Genomic DNA, 17551 nt, shown 5'->3' with positions numbered 1-17551 from the left:
TGGGATGGGTTAAAGAGGTCACATTTCGAGTATGCGTTTTATACTTTCACTTATTGGTATCCTCATCCAAACACACCCTCCTGTCCAACCCACTTGTTACGCCACATCGAAAAATCTGTTTATTGTTAAGTTAAGCTATGATTTATGATTTTCATATACAGAAAAATAGTAATAGGAAACATTTTCCACTAGAAAAATGTTTGTAACTAAGCAGTGCTGGGGCCCCACTGCCTCCTATTCACGTGTTAAGTCAAATAACAATAACAAAATCCTAAATAACCACACATGGACTCATGGACGTATTTTTAATGAATTATTAATGGGGAGCAACTGTTTACGCAAAGTGCAAATAGCGGTAGATGCTAATTACACTAAGAAAAATACAGATATATTATTTTTACTAAGTGACAATATCAGCATTTGCACATAATATGCTATTTACATTAGGTGTAAATAATTTTCATTTAATAAATATAACTATCAAATTTGCACTAAGTGTAAATACTAATTAGATGCTATCCATATTGGCAGATACTTACACCTCTACAGTATACCCGGAAACATTATTCCTTACGTTATATCATGACTTAAGTGCATAGTCGAAAAAAATACCATGGAAGTCAAAGTTGTCACTGAACTGTTGGGTTACAAACATTAGTGAAAATAAATTTCTTTGTGGTTAGCAAAACAAATTAATTTATACAACTTGAGAGTACAAGACAGATTTTCATAATGTGAACAATCACATTAATGGTAAATAGAATGCATCCTAACTTAAAATGTGCTAATATTGTTTTTGGCAGAGTAAAATAGACTTCAGGATAAATTTGAATGTTTTCTACAACTAAACTAACACTGTGCAAAAAAACACATCTGCAGCAGCTCACTTCCATAAAGACCAAATAAAAAAAAGTGTAATTAGCAACCATCACTGTCAGGTCAGGCACAAAAAAGGGTTAAAGGATGCTTTTTGGAGGCGTTAAAGAGACTAAGCAGTAAACAGACTACTGCAAGCCACTTATATTTGAATACCTTAATACTGTGCTTTCATAAAGGAAATGTCCTACAAATGCATATCCAATTAGGTCGAGATGCAATAATCACTGTGCATGCCTTTCTATCCAGTCTTCTGTAAACCCTGACAGTTCTTTTAAACACATTAAGAAAGTGTGCACTGCCACAAACAGTTAGCAAATCCGGGCTTACATGTTTTCATGCCATAATATTTTTAAAACAAAATGTACCGTGACATCTTGGCATACTGTGTGACAGATGTAATGCTAAAAACTAATGAAAAATACTTGAAACAGAAATTGTACTGCATATTTACAAAATACACCAAAAACAGCTAGCACTTTTGTAAAATGTTATACAATAAATGATGGGATCCAGAGTATTGCTGTTAACAACTTTAGCTTTTTATTATATAGCAAGCCTTCAAAATGGAATGGAAATAACACTTCCACCAAATGTCATGTTTTAGAACACAAATTTGTTCAATAAAAAAAAAAGAAGTCGTCGACCTGGATTCTGATTATCCCGAACATGTCACATGGGTAAAAATGGATAAGGCATGTTTTTAGAACACAAATTTGTTCAATAAAAAAAAAAAAGTCGTCGCCGACCTGGATTCTGATTATCCCGAACATGTCACATGGGTAAAAATGGACAAGGTATGTTTTAGAACACAAATTTGTTCAATTTACAAACAAACAAAACACTGGGCCTGTATTCTGACAATCCCAATCACATCACAAGGTTATAAAAATTATTTAAGGAACAAATCACTGCACTGATGTACAAAAAGTCTGTCTGTCCTGTTCTTCAGAGAAATGTCAATCTTCTGAAAGACCACATCTGTGGGGACACAAACAGTTATAATTAAAACACAAACCAAAAGAAGGGCAGAAACAGCAACAAGCCTTAACCAAATACTCTCAGACAATTACATCACATTTATTGGAGTTAATCATAAAAATTGTATTTGGTGCACTTTATCATCGATGAATGATAAACACAGAAAATGAAGTCTACCACTACTATACAAGACAATAAAGCTTCTATACCCGTTACTCTCCCCAGTCAAATGCAGCAATTTTTGACGTCAGATTCAATACTCTGGGATTGACAGAGTACGCTCTCTTTTTCTCTCTCTTTTCCACCTTGGTACCTTTATGAGGATTTATTCTAAAGATGCACCTTTAAAACAAAACAACACAAACAATAACCTTAAATAATTGTTGTAACCTTCTTAACCAAAAGGAATGCATCCGATGAATTACCTTTGCAAGAATTCTAGTGTGGCTCCCAGTTCCACAGGGTAACTGATGTTCAATATATAGTAAAGAGAGAACATCAGATACAGGGCTTCTGTAAAACTCAAGAGATGGTAATTTACAATCATCTGGTCTACTGCTACCATGTACACACTGGCTGTCAGAGGGTTCTCTCCTTTGAACAAGCACAAAAATCAGTTAAGACATAATATTTAACAGATTGTGGGTCCTGGTCACCCGAAACAATTACTGTGGTGCAAGATCATAGAAAATAATACCCACCACACACTACTATACATGGTGTTGCTGGAAGCTTTTCTGAGCATATATCACTTGGAACACAGGTGTCTTCTACCATCACAAGAAAGTGGTCTTGGTTATTTTTGAAATGGGTTAGCAGCAACATCACTGCCCCACAAACATGATCCCCTCCAGCTCTATACTTTGTGAGGATTCTCCCTGCTCTGCTTGCTCTTTCTGTGCACTGAAATTGAAAGTACTCCAAAATTCTTCTGAACTTACTGGAAGCAGATTCTTCAAAGCTGTTGTTTATGTCAATGCCAGTGAGCTCTTTAAAGTGTGCTTTCATTCCTGCTGGCTGAAAAAGATATGGCCACGCATCAAGTAAATCATTGGTTTCTATTCCAGATTGGATGTCGTTTCTTTGAGAGGTTTAAGTAGAAGTCATTAAGTCATAGATTGTCTTTACATCACTTTCGTTATTTTGAAACATTACTAGCAACTTCTCTTTTTTTTTCCTGCTGCAATTCAGATGTTTCTCCAACTGGCATTTGTGGATCAGAATTTATACAACCATACACCGACTTTCGTTTGTTTGCTGATACTTCTAGAGTACCACAAAGTGGTGTACTAATAGCTTTTGCTCTTTTACAATTGTCAATTCTACACACCAGTTGTTTGAGGAGAGAATCATATCCACTTCCTACAACCTGGGAATTAATCTCATCTCTAAAAGAGTTTGGGTATGTAATCACCATCTGTCGGGCTATTTCTGATACATGTTTTTTTGCTGGACATTTGCTGACTTCCAGGATCTCAGAAGAAACAACGCAGACCAACTGTCTTCTCTCAGAGCAACTTGGCCTTTCGCCATTTTGCAACTTTTCCATAAAACTTGCTGGCATTTTTTGCCATGGAACATCAAAACTATAATGCCAGTCATGATCATAGAATGAAGTTTCACAGCTACTGTCACCTAGAAGATAAACCAATGTCCACAGGTTATAGGATGAACTTTTAATGCAGCTTTAATGTTTTGCAAAATTGCCTATTGACGAGCTGCAGATTTATTGAAGTTTAATAACGGACAAACAGAGATGGCATGGGACACTGTGGGTTTGTTAATGTGCCACATTATAGAATATGCATGTGTGTGAATATGCAAGTGGTGCACAGACTTGTTTTATGTCCACAGTGTATTATTGTCAGAGAGGAGGGGACGCTGTTGTGCGTTGTTCACAGGGACCGCAGGACCACAGTGCAACAAATCACTAGCATAAAATGGCACATTTAACATGTTGCTGGTGATTTGCTGCACTGCCCTGTGGTTGCTTTGAGCAGCGCACAACCGTGTTCACTCTCTGCTGGCATAAGCTGCGGATGACACACAACTGGATGATATTTTGGCTATTCATGCACCACAGAGTCACCACAGTGGCACATGTACGGATCACAAGATATGCAATTTTCAAAATCAATGTTTTGAGGCCCCGTGCCATCACAGTTTGTTCTTTATCAAACTACTATTTAAAATTTGAAGTGGATCAAAATACAAAACTTTTTTGATCCACTTCAAATGTTGACTAGTGTACAATAAATCTGCAGATTTCTACACACAACCACACCCAGACATCTCTGTGAACTGCGCATGCTAAAGGCTGGGCATGCTCACAATGCAAATTCTCCGTATAGGAATTCCAAGAATTGACAAATTACATGTTTTGCTTTCAAAATGTTTGTGGATTGTTTAATGTTGTTTAAGCTTTTTACTCATGTCTTCCACTTGAAGAGCTGGATGGTGAAATTGAACATCCAGGAGCAGGTGAACCTGATGCATCAGATGTGTATTCAGCAGCACACAAATCATTGGCAGTGTTTTGCAGATTGGAAGCAATATCTACATGGCATAAACAACAAACTGAATTAAAAACCATACTGCAGAAACAAGAAACATATTGACATACTATACTGTAATACAAGTAAAGAGTACAGCTAACAAAGTACAGAATGAAAGAGACCTGGGGTGTTGTTTTTTCCGTTTCATCTAATTGTATGCATGTACAATAATTAACATTTAAAGTGGATCAAACCTTTCATAATAGTTGTCTTAAAACCAATACCCAATACCTGTTCTTGTTTTAGGAAAACTTAATGAACTTTTTTGATCCGCTTCAAATATTGACTAGTGTATATGTAAAAATAACCATTGATTTGAAAACTTACTTGGGATTTGGGCTATTAGTTTTCTTGCTTCAATTGGTCTCAGAAAGCCACCTAGATCATCATCTTTCAAAAACTGTAGGTCATCTATGGTCTCCACACCTAGGCTGTTCAAACCCTCTATGGCTAGCTTTGAAGTAGTAGGGTTTGGGAACACAGTCTCAATAAAATGCAACAATGCATCCATTTCTGTTGGGAAAGGACAGTTTATCCTTTTTACAGATGAACAACGCTGTGCTTCAGAGTAATGACCTTCAGTCCCATGAAACTGTACTCATTTAAGGGATAATAATCCAGACATTCCTCAGCATTTACACAAATTAGTTCCTTTGTCGCAGGCAAAATCTCATAAAGTCCATAATCATGCAAATACATTGAGGGACGAGGAGTAACAAGAAAAGTCACATCATCATCTTTCACGAAAATCAGCTCAATCTGTCCAAATTGTGAAATAAAATATTCCTCTTCACATTTAAGGCAAATTAAGTTTCCTTTCCTGTAGAGGGTACCCTTGTATTCTACCCGTGTTGAAACGAAGTCTGGTTCATTAAGCAAGCTCTTCTCAACAGCTTTGCACACAGCATCACTGTACAAATGAGGAGAGTATGTGGCCAAGTCAACACTTTTAAGCTTTGGTGAAAAAAATGACCGTGAGTGAAGATATGCTTGAAGAAGTTGATGGTTGTGTGCCAATGTCTTGCATACATTTTTGAAGTTCTGTGTTCTTCTCATACTTCTTTTGAAGTATGAATGTTTGCTTTCAAATCTTAATGACCATAAACGAATTAAAGGTCCAAGACTCAAAATGATTGACGTATAGTGAAGTATGTAATGGTGTTTTGGTTTCAAATTTTGACCAGGAAACAGCTCCTTTCTGGTTTCCAGATATTCTGGTATTAAGACATTGAGATATGCAATCTGTGCAGTGGTAATCTTGGGAGCACACACTAGCTCAACCAGTTCTTTCAACTTAACAGTCAGTTGCCATACAGGATCTTGTGACTCTACTCTGTCTCCAATTATGACAGGAAGAAATCTGAGGAGACACCAGTTCTCAGCTGCTTGACCACCTAACTTTCTGCCTTTTTCACATACATGGGAAGGGGCAGAACCAGCATCAGAATCCAGATATTTGAATTGTGCAAGTCTCCTGTTCAGCTGTGTATATGAAAACCACTTCCTTTTTACAAAGTATTCCAAGAAAATGGCAAGATCGATAGCTACAACGCCTTCAAACAAGTCGTGGCCAAGGCATGGAGGAAGGCCAGGCTGAGCAACATGAAAATATTTGAGAGAGTTGAAAATGGAGTCAAACTTCAACCCATTTACAAAATTTTCTTCGGACATCCTTAGAGTTTCCACTGCTGCCTTATAGGACTCAACTGTGCGATTGGGAAAGTCTACACACACATTCTGAAGTTCACTGCGAGATAGCAAGCAATACCTACAGCAATGCTTGGCAGTACTGAAGTTCTGTGAGTAACCTCCGATGCAGTGGGACCCCAAATTATCACCGATAATAGCCACAATTGTTGCACGTACTATGTCTCCTGAAGATGTCACAAATCCATGCTCTTCAAGCTCTTTGACATCTGCCACCAACTTAGAAAAAATCTTGGTTTGACCAAAATAGTTAAAGTCTCGCTCATAACACAAAAGTGATAACTGAATGTTATCAATGCATGATCTGTAAAATGGCTCAAAGTTGCCAAGTGTAAAATACACTCCAATCATTTTGTGTTTTTTTTTAGCTGACCCAAGGGGATTCACGATCTCAAAGGCATCCTGGTACAAGATAAGTTGGATTGTAATCTCTGGCTGCTTAAACAAGTCATTGGATTTGAATACAGAGCCATCACAGATGTCAGAGAATACAGAAGAGTTTACATGCTGATGTTTGGCACACTGCTCCCACACCACTGGGTCGTTTAACATGGTTTTTAAAGTGTTCTTCAATGGAATATACTGGGCATAACGTTGTTTTCTGTTCTCATCACGACCAAGACACATACTTTGTGGATGCACGTATGAAAAATTTTTCTGATAATACTGTCTTCTTTGGTATTCTGTGGAAAGTAATGAATTACAAGCAGAATGTAAATCTTGGCCTTGCAAAGTCTGCACCACAGATTCAATATCACATTGTGAGAGGGCTGTTTTTGACTTGAGTATTTCACTGAACAACTTCTGTGTGTATTGATGACAGATATAATTTAAACTAGTGATGCACCGAAATGAAAATTCTTGGCCGAAACCGAAAACCGAAAAAAGGAAACCAAGGCCGAAAAACCGAAACCGAAACACCGAAATAAATTATTATGCCAATTATTAGTACAATTGCATTTATGGCTATCACTGTGTGCTAACTTTACTAGGGGTGTGTGACGGATAAAAAAACTCACAGTTCGGATCACATTACAGTTTTTGAGGCACAGGTGAGATTATTTTTCGGATCAGCAAAAAGCAGGTGGGAAAAATCTAATAAACAATAAAGAAATTGCAAACATTTATAAAAGAGAACAAAGTTGTACATTAATAAGGTCTGAAATTAGCATTAGGTACAGAAATCAAATTAAATGAATCATAACACAATAAATTAAATATATTATTATTTTTTACAGCTATTTGTCTCTTTGTCATGGGTTGTTTGATCAACATTAATGACACAGACTTCAGTAGGTTAATCTGACTGTAATCTATACAGACATAAACAAATGTTTTTATTAGAAAAAGAATACTGTGGAGAGAATTTTGTTTATATGTGCCCTTTCAATAACAGAGAGAATTTATGTTTGCTTGTTTTTTTTTTAAACGCGTCTCTATTCAAATTATTACTCTAGTGCAGCACTGATTTGGAGACATTTACAGTACATTAAAACATTAGGATAGGTGAAGAAAAGAAACCGATCCACCATTGCAAACACAGTTTAGAACAAACAAGAAGACAACAAAGAACAGGAATCGAACAATATGGTAACAAACATGCTCCACAGCTTTCTGTTTATGGATGAAATAAAATTAAAGAAGAAAAACGATAGTATGTGTGCAAATGCTGTCTATTTCCTTTGTATAATTGTTTGTAGTGGAGTGTCCTGTCTAAATATTTTCACGCGCATGCGATGTTGTACGCGGACTGTACGCGCACTGTCCGTGCGGTCTCAAATTTTGGGCTGCCGGCCACGGACCCTCCTGATGACGAAAATGATGGCGCACATACGCGGACGTCCCTAGTATACTTTCGGCTTTAAGGGCACTTAAACGCATGCATATACAGAGACTGATGTTGAATCCCAAACAGCGCAACAGTCCCTCCACATAAAAACGTTACGTTGTGTTTCATTGCTTTATTCGCCAAATGTACGTTAATGGATTACAGTAAGAGACACATAGCGCGACTCTCTCTAAAGTTTACACATCAAGACATTCTTAATCTTTGCAGACGCGTGCAAACAGCTGGACCCTGAGTGAAACCTGCTTGAGCACGAAGGGGAGGGGTGGGAGACGACTGATCACCGTGAAGGCTGAGTGAAACCCGAGCGCTAGCGCACAGATGAAAGGGGCGCGGTTGACATTCATTTTCGGTTTACATTTTCGGCTAGATTTTTTATTTCGGCCCGAAACCGATAATGCCATTTTCGGCCGAAGGTTTTGGCGACCGAAATTTCGGTGCACCCCTAATTTAAACCACTGATTTCCTCCACAATCATTTGAATGGTTGACGATGGCACCAGGTATTTGGCTTGCAGCTGCATATAAAACAGGCAGAGATTTTTCATGTACAATGAATGTGTGTTACATTTAGTCGGTGAGTCTTTCAAATTATTTTCATTAACCTCATCCTCAGTGACATCAGAAAATGCTGAATAAGGTTGCTCAGATAAAGTATCCATAATCCGTAATTGTGCAAATGTAGAAGTCCTGTGCTTTCGTGAAACATGGGCAGTGAAACTTGATCTTAAACGGAAATTTTTGTCACATTTTTCAAAAGGACAACACACCACCTCTCCCTTGGCTAAATGTGACCTGAGATGAGAAAGGACGTTGGTCATGTCTGTAAATTTTTGTTGACACTCTGTACTGTTGCAAACAAACGTGCCCATCGATTCATCAAAATGAGTATGTGGTCTTTTGTGATGCCGATAAACATGAGCTTTGAAAGCATTGTATTTTGAGAATTTACATTTGCATTCTGGGAAGCAACATGGAAATTGAATATTTGCTTCATGTCTGTGTAAGATTTGATGATTAACATATCCCTTAACTGTCTTCAGAGAGCAATCACAAAATTTGCACAAATACATAATCATCCATATGTTGGAAGGTAACACACCTCATAAGATGAAATTCGTTGTCCAGGAAAACGAGTCTTCTTAAATGATTGTGAAAGCAACGTTCTAAAACAACAACAACACAATTCAGAAACCTATTTAGTACTTTTTAATGCAACTTGCATCAAACAATAAGATTTAAAAACGTATGTGATGATTAACTATTGTAATTGTATTCACCTGTTGCCAGTTAACCTTTAAATTAGGTTGGATAATACGTCAACAGATTTTTTTAAACACTTACCATTCACGACTTGACATCGAGGTCCATGATTGTTTTGATTTGTCATTGTGTTATATATTGCATCCATACAGCAGAATATGTTGCCTAACACACAAAGCTACTTAACAAAGTCACTTACGAATTTTGAAAACAAACTGACGCCTGCAAATATTCCAGCGAACCCAACTCCGCTCCGTGTTTTATTAACCATGTCAATGAGTAAGTTTCCCGACCAAAACAAAAACACAGGGATTTTTTTCTCGAGGCATTTTTACGCTGTTTTGGAGCATTGTGTACCACCTGAAGATAACAGGCTGCTGCTATGTTTTGGCTGATGCTGTTGGGCAAGGGCAATGATTGAGAAGCAGTTTGACCAATGGCGTGCGTGAAGGCGGGATTTATCAAGAAAGATCAAAACAGTGCAGAAAGAAACGCACACAAAAAATGTCTACCATAGAAAGCAAAAGGTGACATTTCCTGCGACATTGTGAGGTAATCTACTGGGTAAATATGCTGGCATATAATATTGAAAATAAAATTGTAATCAACAAGTGTTACTGTATTTACGTTGTTTCTGCTTTTTTGCAGTGCACCATTGGCCTTGTCAGTGGCTGAGGTCACATCACTTAACTGGCTGAAGAAGTAAGATTCATAAAATTTGTAAGTGCATTACATATTTAATGGACCAAATTTCTTTTATGTAAGAAGTGTAAGAACATCTAAAAAGAGTAACATGATCAGACATCATAATTAAAATAGATATGTGATGGATGATATATAACCATTTTCTCTTTTTTATTTAAAGGCATCAACATGGAGATTGAATTGGAGACCATTGTTCTGTTCGAAGTGTAGTTTGTGGAAGATGCAATGATGACATTACTTTGAATTGTCAATGTTGTATTTTAAGCATATAAGCAATGTTCATATGATGATACTGTGACACAGTTTTTAATATTGTTGTTATTTACAATGGAAACTATTGTTACAGAAAAAAATAAAGAGCGGAAATACAAATTATTTTCTATAATGACTTTTAGTGTGACATATAACATACATTTCATGAACTACATATAAAATTATCTGTAAGCCATAATCAAAATAAAAATGCTGCACATGCCTTTCAAAATTATGGTCCATCACAGTTCATTTTTCAAATAACGGTCAATACTTTTTATTTCAAATAACGGTCAAACTCTGTTAAATAATGATAAAACATGATTTCAGTTTACATTCAAAATATGCTTTATGAAGTGATGGTATCAACATGTCATTTATATCTACATTGAAATCATGTTAAACAACTGTTACACCATCCTTTTACGTTTACAGTCAAAACATGTTTTATTAAAAAGGGTTTAAACATGTTACGTTAACTTACAGTCAAATAATGCCATTACATTTAATGGTCTATGCATGTATTTGCAATTATACAGACAAAATATGGTATTTCAGATTACATTTTTTTAATTTTATAGTACTGTTTGGTCAATGTTCTTTTTTTCATGTAGCTGTGTAAACATGTTACTTCAGTTCATGGGGTTTTACCGTTATTTTCATAAATGGCAAACGTTTGGCACCCTGTGCTGCCATGCATTTGCTCGTTTTTTTCTGTGTTTTTTTTTTACAGTGTAGGCTAGAAGTTCTCCTGCTCTTTCATTAACTGAGAGCATGGTGACATAAAATGGTTGACGTGTCATGCAAATGAGCAGTAAAAACCTGATTGTGCATTCCATATTTTTGTCACAGATGCTCGCACATCCGCGAGTAGGCTACTTGTAAAAAAACTGCTCGGGCTGTGTCAAAAACTCAATTCCTGCACATTGGCCTCCTCCCTATTGCCTATTCATTCATTCCTATGTCTCCAAACAGGGATGAATTTAGAAGCCACCAAACACTTCCATGTTTTCCCTATTTAAAGGTTGTTACATGAGTAGTTACATGAGTAGTTACACGAGTAAATATGGAGGCACAAAATAAAACTTTAGTTTGGAGCATTAGGCTAAATGCTAACACATTCAAGAAGTGCTGTACAAAGATTAAAAGTACACGCATTGATAAAAGATATGTATGTATTAATTCATCTAAGCTGAGGTAAGAACATAGTAAAATATTGAAAAACGGTGGTGTTTTCCTTTAAAGTGTGACAAAAAATCACGAAGGGGGCAAACACTTTTCCACACTACTGTATATGAAAAAAAAAACATACATTCAAATGGTTAAAACAGTGCAGTCAATTTCCAAAAGCATGTTATCCATGTAAAAACCTGAAAACATTATATGAGTCATTATGAGTCAAAATACCATTTGAGGATCTAGCATTTCACAGAATGAACCAACCCTGAGTGCTCTGACTTTTATTAGTTTTACAGTGACTTATACTATATAATAAAAAGCAGTGAGATTTATTTTGTTACCAATGTTGTAATAACATGGGTAAAAATGTAATTCACTGGGTAGATGCAGAAAATCCCACAATATTTTTGCATGAAATTAGCATAGCATTTGTAAAAAGATCCTCTACATTCTGAACTGGAACTCCATTCCCCCTTGAAATTCACTTTCCTGGATTTATTTCCCCAAGTATCCACCCTTATGTATGAACATCAACTGAAGGATATCAGCTGTGCTCATAAAAAACACATAATGTCAAGTGAACCCAGAACATAAGAACCACCAGGGGCTGAGATGTCCCACTTGGTGCGCTGTTTTCTCTTAGCGCCCTCTGTTGACTGGCTATGAGATGGCATCGTCTCAGATTTCCTGCTCTGTCCCACAACACCAGCTCTGCTTGAGGAGCACAGCAGCTTGAGGAATAAAACATCATAATGGGCTTCCCCTTTGACCATTCACTGATATTTACAGGTGCTTCTCTACTCATTACCTGGATGTTCTTCTGTCTTTGAGATTCATCTTCTGTACCTGAAGGCTGACTGTTGTTAAACTCCACAGATTCAGAGGTGTCTATTTGACGCTGTAACAAAGGGAGATGAGCGACTCCTGTGCTTTCCTCATGAAGCTGTGTGAAATGGTTTCTGCTTTTCTCTGTTGTCACATGAGACAGGGTGAGGAGACCTTCTCCTTGTGCCAGCTGTGCATATGCCAGTCCAGAATGACCTCTGTCTTTGGCTACCAGTGAGACTTTCCAGCTGCCCTGAGAGCACAGTGAAGGACAGGCAGACTCCACACGCAGAGCAGAACATGCTGGAGGGCTTGTGTCTTGTTCCTGTAAAGAAATGGTGGTATTACTGTTTGCATTCTTGAATATTTTTATATAATAAAATTGCTTCTTGTGTACAGGTAAGATAATCTATGTCTCCGTGATCTACACTGTTCAAAGGTTTTAAAGAAGGGGTGTCCAATCCTGCTCCTGGCGATCGACTATCCTGCAGAGTTCAGTTCCAACTCTAATCAAACACACCTGCCTTCAATTTTCAAGTATTAGAAAAAAAAAGAATGACCTAGACCAAATAAGACTTAAAACTTATCCTTATATGACCATTTTGGCCATTTGTCACCTGAAATACATCCCACAGGGGGCATTTTCTAAATTAGTGTCCTAACAGTTGATACAAGACTTTGCCTTTTGCCACAATCCTGCAGCCCTAATCCTGCAGCAACCATAAGGTATTTTACTATTATTCAAGTAAATTTAAAAAACTACTGAAAGGGAACAAATGTGTTTGTGTTTTCCTCTATATTTCTATTTCTTAAAAAATTTAGGTCTTGGGATTAACTGTTGGGTTTCTAAAGTTTGGAAACCCCTGATATACAATACACAAGTGAGATTGATCAAGAATGCAGGGGAAACAGATGGAAAAAATCCTCGGGCCTCATTTATCAAGCGTGTGTACGAACAGAAGTGTGCTTAGGAACAGTTTTACGCAAGGTGTGGAATTTATCAAATTGCACTTATACGTAGAAATGTGTGTAAATATACGCACACCTTGGAGCATGCGTAAACACAGAATCTAGTGGTAGAATAGCGATACTACACAGGATCATCCCCAATGTGTAAAGAAGTGTGTATTTATTATCCACAAGCAGGTGTTAACCCTCTGGGGTCTAAGGGGTTTTTAGGGCCCTGGGGAAGTTTTGACATGCATTGACATTTGTGCTTTTTTCAGTTGCTTAAAAACATATTATTGGCAAAAGTCTCATAACACTGTGTTCAGCACACTGGGCTACAATATTATATAATCAACATGTATGTACATGTTTGTATTTTTGAGAGAAAAAATGTTTATGCATGGTTTTTGAAAAAGCAAATGTTTAAGTCACTGATATAAATCCACAAAACTAATTCTAAACATGTTTTCCCAAGACTTTTCAAAACAGGATCTAGTAGTCTAGAGTTTTTTCTTTAAAATGATGTGAAAATCATTCGGCCTACTCATTCACATAAAACAATATATTGATTTACAATTTCTAAGACACTTTGGCCTGGGAAAGGGCATATGCGTGGAGGCGGGAAAGCTCGTGAATAATCAGTGATTGACAGCTGAGAAACAAAAGAGTTGCATAATGAGCCTTGTAGGAATGTTCAACAGGAATGTAATTTTCTCTGTAGTAAAACCATGACAAGGTTTCTTGGAAAGTTATAACAAAAATTTTCGATGTAATGTAAATACACACACACACACACATTATTTATATATAATAATAATTTCTATTAAAATATTTTCTATTAATTTAACAAGTATAACGTACCTTTTAAAAACCATAGTAGCCTAATCATGGTAAAGGTACTGTTTGGAAGGAAGTGCTATACTCTCTAGAAATCTGACCAATAGTCTTACTTTTGTCTGTTAGCTGCCTTGACATGTCAAGATCACATATATCCCAGCACATAGAGCCTTTTTTACCAGAGTACCAACACAGTACCACACTGTGTCTGTTCCTCGAACAAATAAATACAGAGCACCGTTTACCTCGTCTTGTCCAAATCTTATTAACATACAATTAGAACACAATACATTAACAGATGAAACTCAAATGTTAAAATTCTGCCTTCTTAACATTAGATCGCTTACCAATAAAGAACCTTTTATCAATGAAATAATTACTGACCAAAACTTAGATGCACTCTGTTTAACAGAGACCTGGCTTAAAGCAGACGATTACATCAGCTTGAACGAATCCACCCCACAAGACTATTACTATAAACATGTTCCTCGTCTAAAAGGGAGAGGGGGTGGTGTAGCTACAATATACAACAAAATATTTAAAGTAAACCATAAATCTGAACTAAAATTTAATTTGTTTGAAATAATCCTGTTAAATATGGAAATAACGGATCGTAACAACAAACAGCTTTCGTATATTTTAGCTACCATATATAGGCCTCCGGGCCACCACACAGATTTTCTTAAAGAAATAGCAGACTTCCTATCTGAGCTTACAGTCACTGTAGATAAAGCTCTTATCGTTGGTGATTTTAATATCCATGTGGATAACCCAAAAGATACATTAGGACGTGCAGACGTGCGTTTACGGATGTTCTAAATTCTCTCGGTATTAAACAAAACGTGTCAGGGCCCACGCATACTCGTAAGCACACATTAGACTTAATTCTGTCACTCGGACTCAATATTAATGACATTGAAATATCACCCCAGAGCGATGCCGTTTCAGACCATTGCCTTGTGTCATACACGATACTTCTAGATAGGACCGCTCAGTCTACAATATCCTACAGATTAGCCAGAACAATAATTTCCACCACTAAAGATAGCTTTATTGGCACTCTTCCAGACCTGTCTCAAATGAAACATGTAGCACATAACCGTGAAGATCTGGATATTATAATAGAAAACATGAACAACGTTTGCACTAGCACATTACATGCGGTTGCTTCCATTCGAAAAAAGAGAATCAAAGAAAAAACGCCAGCTCCATGCTATGACATCATACTGCAGCCCTTAAAAAGTAACTAGAAAAATGGAAAGAAACTACCGAAGCACAAAGTTAGAGGTATGGCGTTCAGCATGGAAAGAGAGTGCTCAACACTACAGACAGGCAATTAAAACCGCAAGATCTACCTATCTTAGTACGCTTAAAGAAAATCATAACAACCCTCATTTCCTATTTAGCACAGCTGCGAAACTGACTAGAAACAAAAAACAAACAGAAACCAATAGTAAACTCCAACACAATAGTAACGACTTCATGAACTTCTTTACTAACAAAATATCACTTTGTTTATGTAAATGAGGAAGAGTCATATCACTCCCCTGGTAAATACGGCGTACCTCAGGGATCAGTTCTAGGCCCTATCCTATTCTCGTTATATATGTTACCTCTAGGAGACATTATCAGGAAACATAACATAAGTTTTCACTGCTATGCAGATGATGCCCAGCTTTACATCTCGTCACATCCTAGCGAAACCCACCAGTTTGCTAAGCTTACAGACTGCATTAGTGATATTAGGGACTGGATGGCACATAACTTTCTTATACTAAACTCCAATAAGACTGAGATACTTATTATTAAACCAAATCGCTCCAAACATAATATGTCAGATTACATGTTGTCCATAGATGGCTGCACGGTTAAGAATTTAGGGGTAATGTTCGACAGCAATCTTTCTTTCGATAGTCACATCTCCAACGTCTGCCGCACAGCATACTTCCATCTTAGAAATATATCAAAAATACGCCATATGCTGTCTGCATCAGATGCAGAAAAGCTTATACATGCTTTTATGACCTCTAGAATAGACTATTGTAACTCGTTACTCGGGGGATGCCATTCAAATCAGGTAAACAAGCTACAGCTGGTTCAAAATGCCGCCTCAAGAGTGCTTACTCGATCTAAAAAGTATGACCACATTAGTCCAATTCTGGCATCTTTACATTGGCTACCAGTTAAATATCGCATACAATTTAAAATATTACTAATCACCTACAAAGCCTTAAATGGCCTAGCGCCCTCGTATATTAAAGAACTACTATCAGAATACAATCCACCATGTAAACTGCGCTCACAAAATTCTGGTAACTTAATTATCCCTAGAATATCAAAAGTGTCTAAAGGTGGTAGATCCTTTTCCTACTTGGCCCCTAAGCTCTGGAATGACTTACCAAACAATGTTCGAGTATCAGACACAGCCGATCAATTCAAATTTTCTTCTTTAACAAAGCATTCACATAAAATGTCCAGTAAATGTACTTTTCCCGCAGTAGTTATTTTGTCTAGAACAAAGTACTCACATACCTCATATGGGTAATATACTATTGCCGCAATAGTTAGCCTGTCTGGAACCGAGCTGACTTAAACCACTATAATGTATGACACTTGCATTACATGCGAACGGCCCCTACGCTAATAGAACTGTTTTTGTCTCCCTCGACCCCGAGGACAATGAGACAAACAGACCCAGTTCCTGTTGCTGTAAAGGTCATCACACCACTGATCTACTGGCTGTCCTTCAACGTGATGACCAGCCGATGCCCGACCAACGACCACCAGCAAAACCAGTTTAATCCGCTTACCCGCTTCCTATCCCTACCGTTTCTACATATATGAATATATTAATTTCTCCCGAGGGTTTTTGTCCTTCTAGTAGTTTTTTCCACCGGGGTTTTCTCCTAGGGGTTTTTTTTGTCCCAGGGAGAGTCAGCCAACTTTGGCTTAACTTAGCACTTTACTGTACATGCTACATTATTAATACGCTTGCTTGTATGGTTTAACCTTAGCCGCTATATTCTACTTCTTATATTATCTATTGATTTTCTGTGTTCTCCTTTACTCATGTAAAGCTGCTTTGCAACAATTAACAATTGTGAAAAGCGCTATATAAATAAATAAATTAAATTGAATTTGGCCATCGTAAAAATGAACACAGGGTTAGTGTTTGGTTGGCCAGTGAGAGGTTTACTTTTGTGAAGTAAAAAGCTCAAAACTGCCTATCGTTGTCTGGACTCTTATTTGTGTTTTTGTAATCCTTATAGTAGAAACACAACAACAAGCGTGATAATATAATCTTTTATTAAGGACACTCTCTCTTGGTCCATAAAACAACAACAACAACAACAAATATACACACATAGACACATACAGTTACACTTACTCATATACATATAAACTAAAACGCCAATGATTCCACATCCTTGAAAAAAACCTGACTGAAACTCTGTGCCAGGTTCGTCAATAATAAAATGATACTGCTAGAAGAGTCCAATAATCTACATATACATTTATGCATACGATTTCGTATTACAGCAGCACAGGTTGGGCACACCAGCACTGACAAACATTTG

General features: G+C 37.1%; 1 protein-coding gene and 2 long non-coding RNA genes across 5 annotated transcripts in view; 1 reads left to right on the top strand and 2 right to left on the bottom strand.

Annotated features, from left to right (window-relative positions):
* Positions 1 to 1396: 1396 nt before the first annotated feature.
* On the bottom strand, positions 1397 to 9584 carry LOC141349228 (uncharacterized). Of its 2 annotated transcripts, XR_012357636.1 has the most exons (8): positions 9309 to 9584; positions 9067 to 9130; positions 4740 to 4925; positions 2559 to 3492; positions 2283 to 2451; positions 2067 to 2199; positions 1626 to 1857; positions 1397 to 1523 (listed from the first exon to the last, which is right to left on the bottom strand). It is a non-coding gene; the product is annotated as an uncharacterized lncRNA (long non-coding RNA). The 2 variants fall into 2 exon arrangements; XR_012357635.1 differs by having other exon boundaries at positions 1397 to 1857; positions 9309 to 9583.
* A 46-nt stretch (positions 9585 to 9630) lies between these two features.
* On the top strand, positions 9631 to 10251 carry LOC129455305 (uncharacterized). Its single transcript, XR_012357637.1, has 3 exons — positions 9631 to 9779; positions 9876 to 9947; positions 10093 to 10251. It is a non-coding gene; the product is annotated as an uncharacterized lncRNA (long non-coding RNA).
* Positions 10252 to 10303: 52 nt separating this feature from the next.
* Positions 10304 to 17551, bottom strand: part of vwa7 (von Willebrand factor A domain containing 7) — a 31516-nt gene continuing 24268 nt past the window's right edge. For both annotated transcript variants that reach the window (XM_055174783.2, XM_055174784.2), the window contains one exon: positions 10304 to 12513. In XM_055174783.2, coding sequence (XP_055030758.2) covers positions 11908 to 12513 — 606 coding nt within the window. In that variant the 3' untranslated portion in view covers positions 10304 to 11907. The remainder of the gene's footprint in view (positions 12514 to 17551) is intronic.

The sequence above is a fragment of the Misgurnus anguillicaudatus genome, chromosome 15 (assembly GCF_027580225.2).
Source record: "Misgurnus anguillicaudatus chromosome 15, ASM2758022v2, whole genome shotgun sequence".
Classification (NCBI taxonomy): domain Eukaryota; kingdom Metazoa; phylum Chordata; class Actinopteri; order Cypriniformes; family Cobitidae; genus Misgurnus; species Misgurnus anguillicaudatus.
Note: the sequence above shows the minus strand (reverse complement) of the source record. Positions and strands in the feature narration are given on the sequence as shown.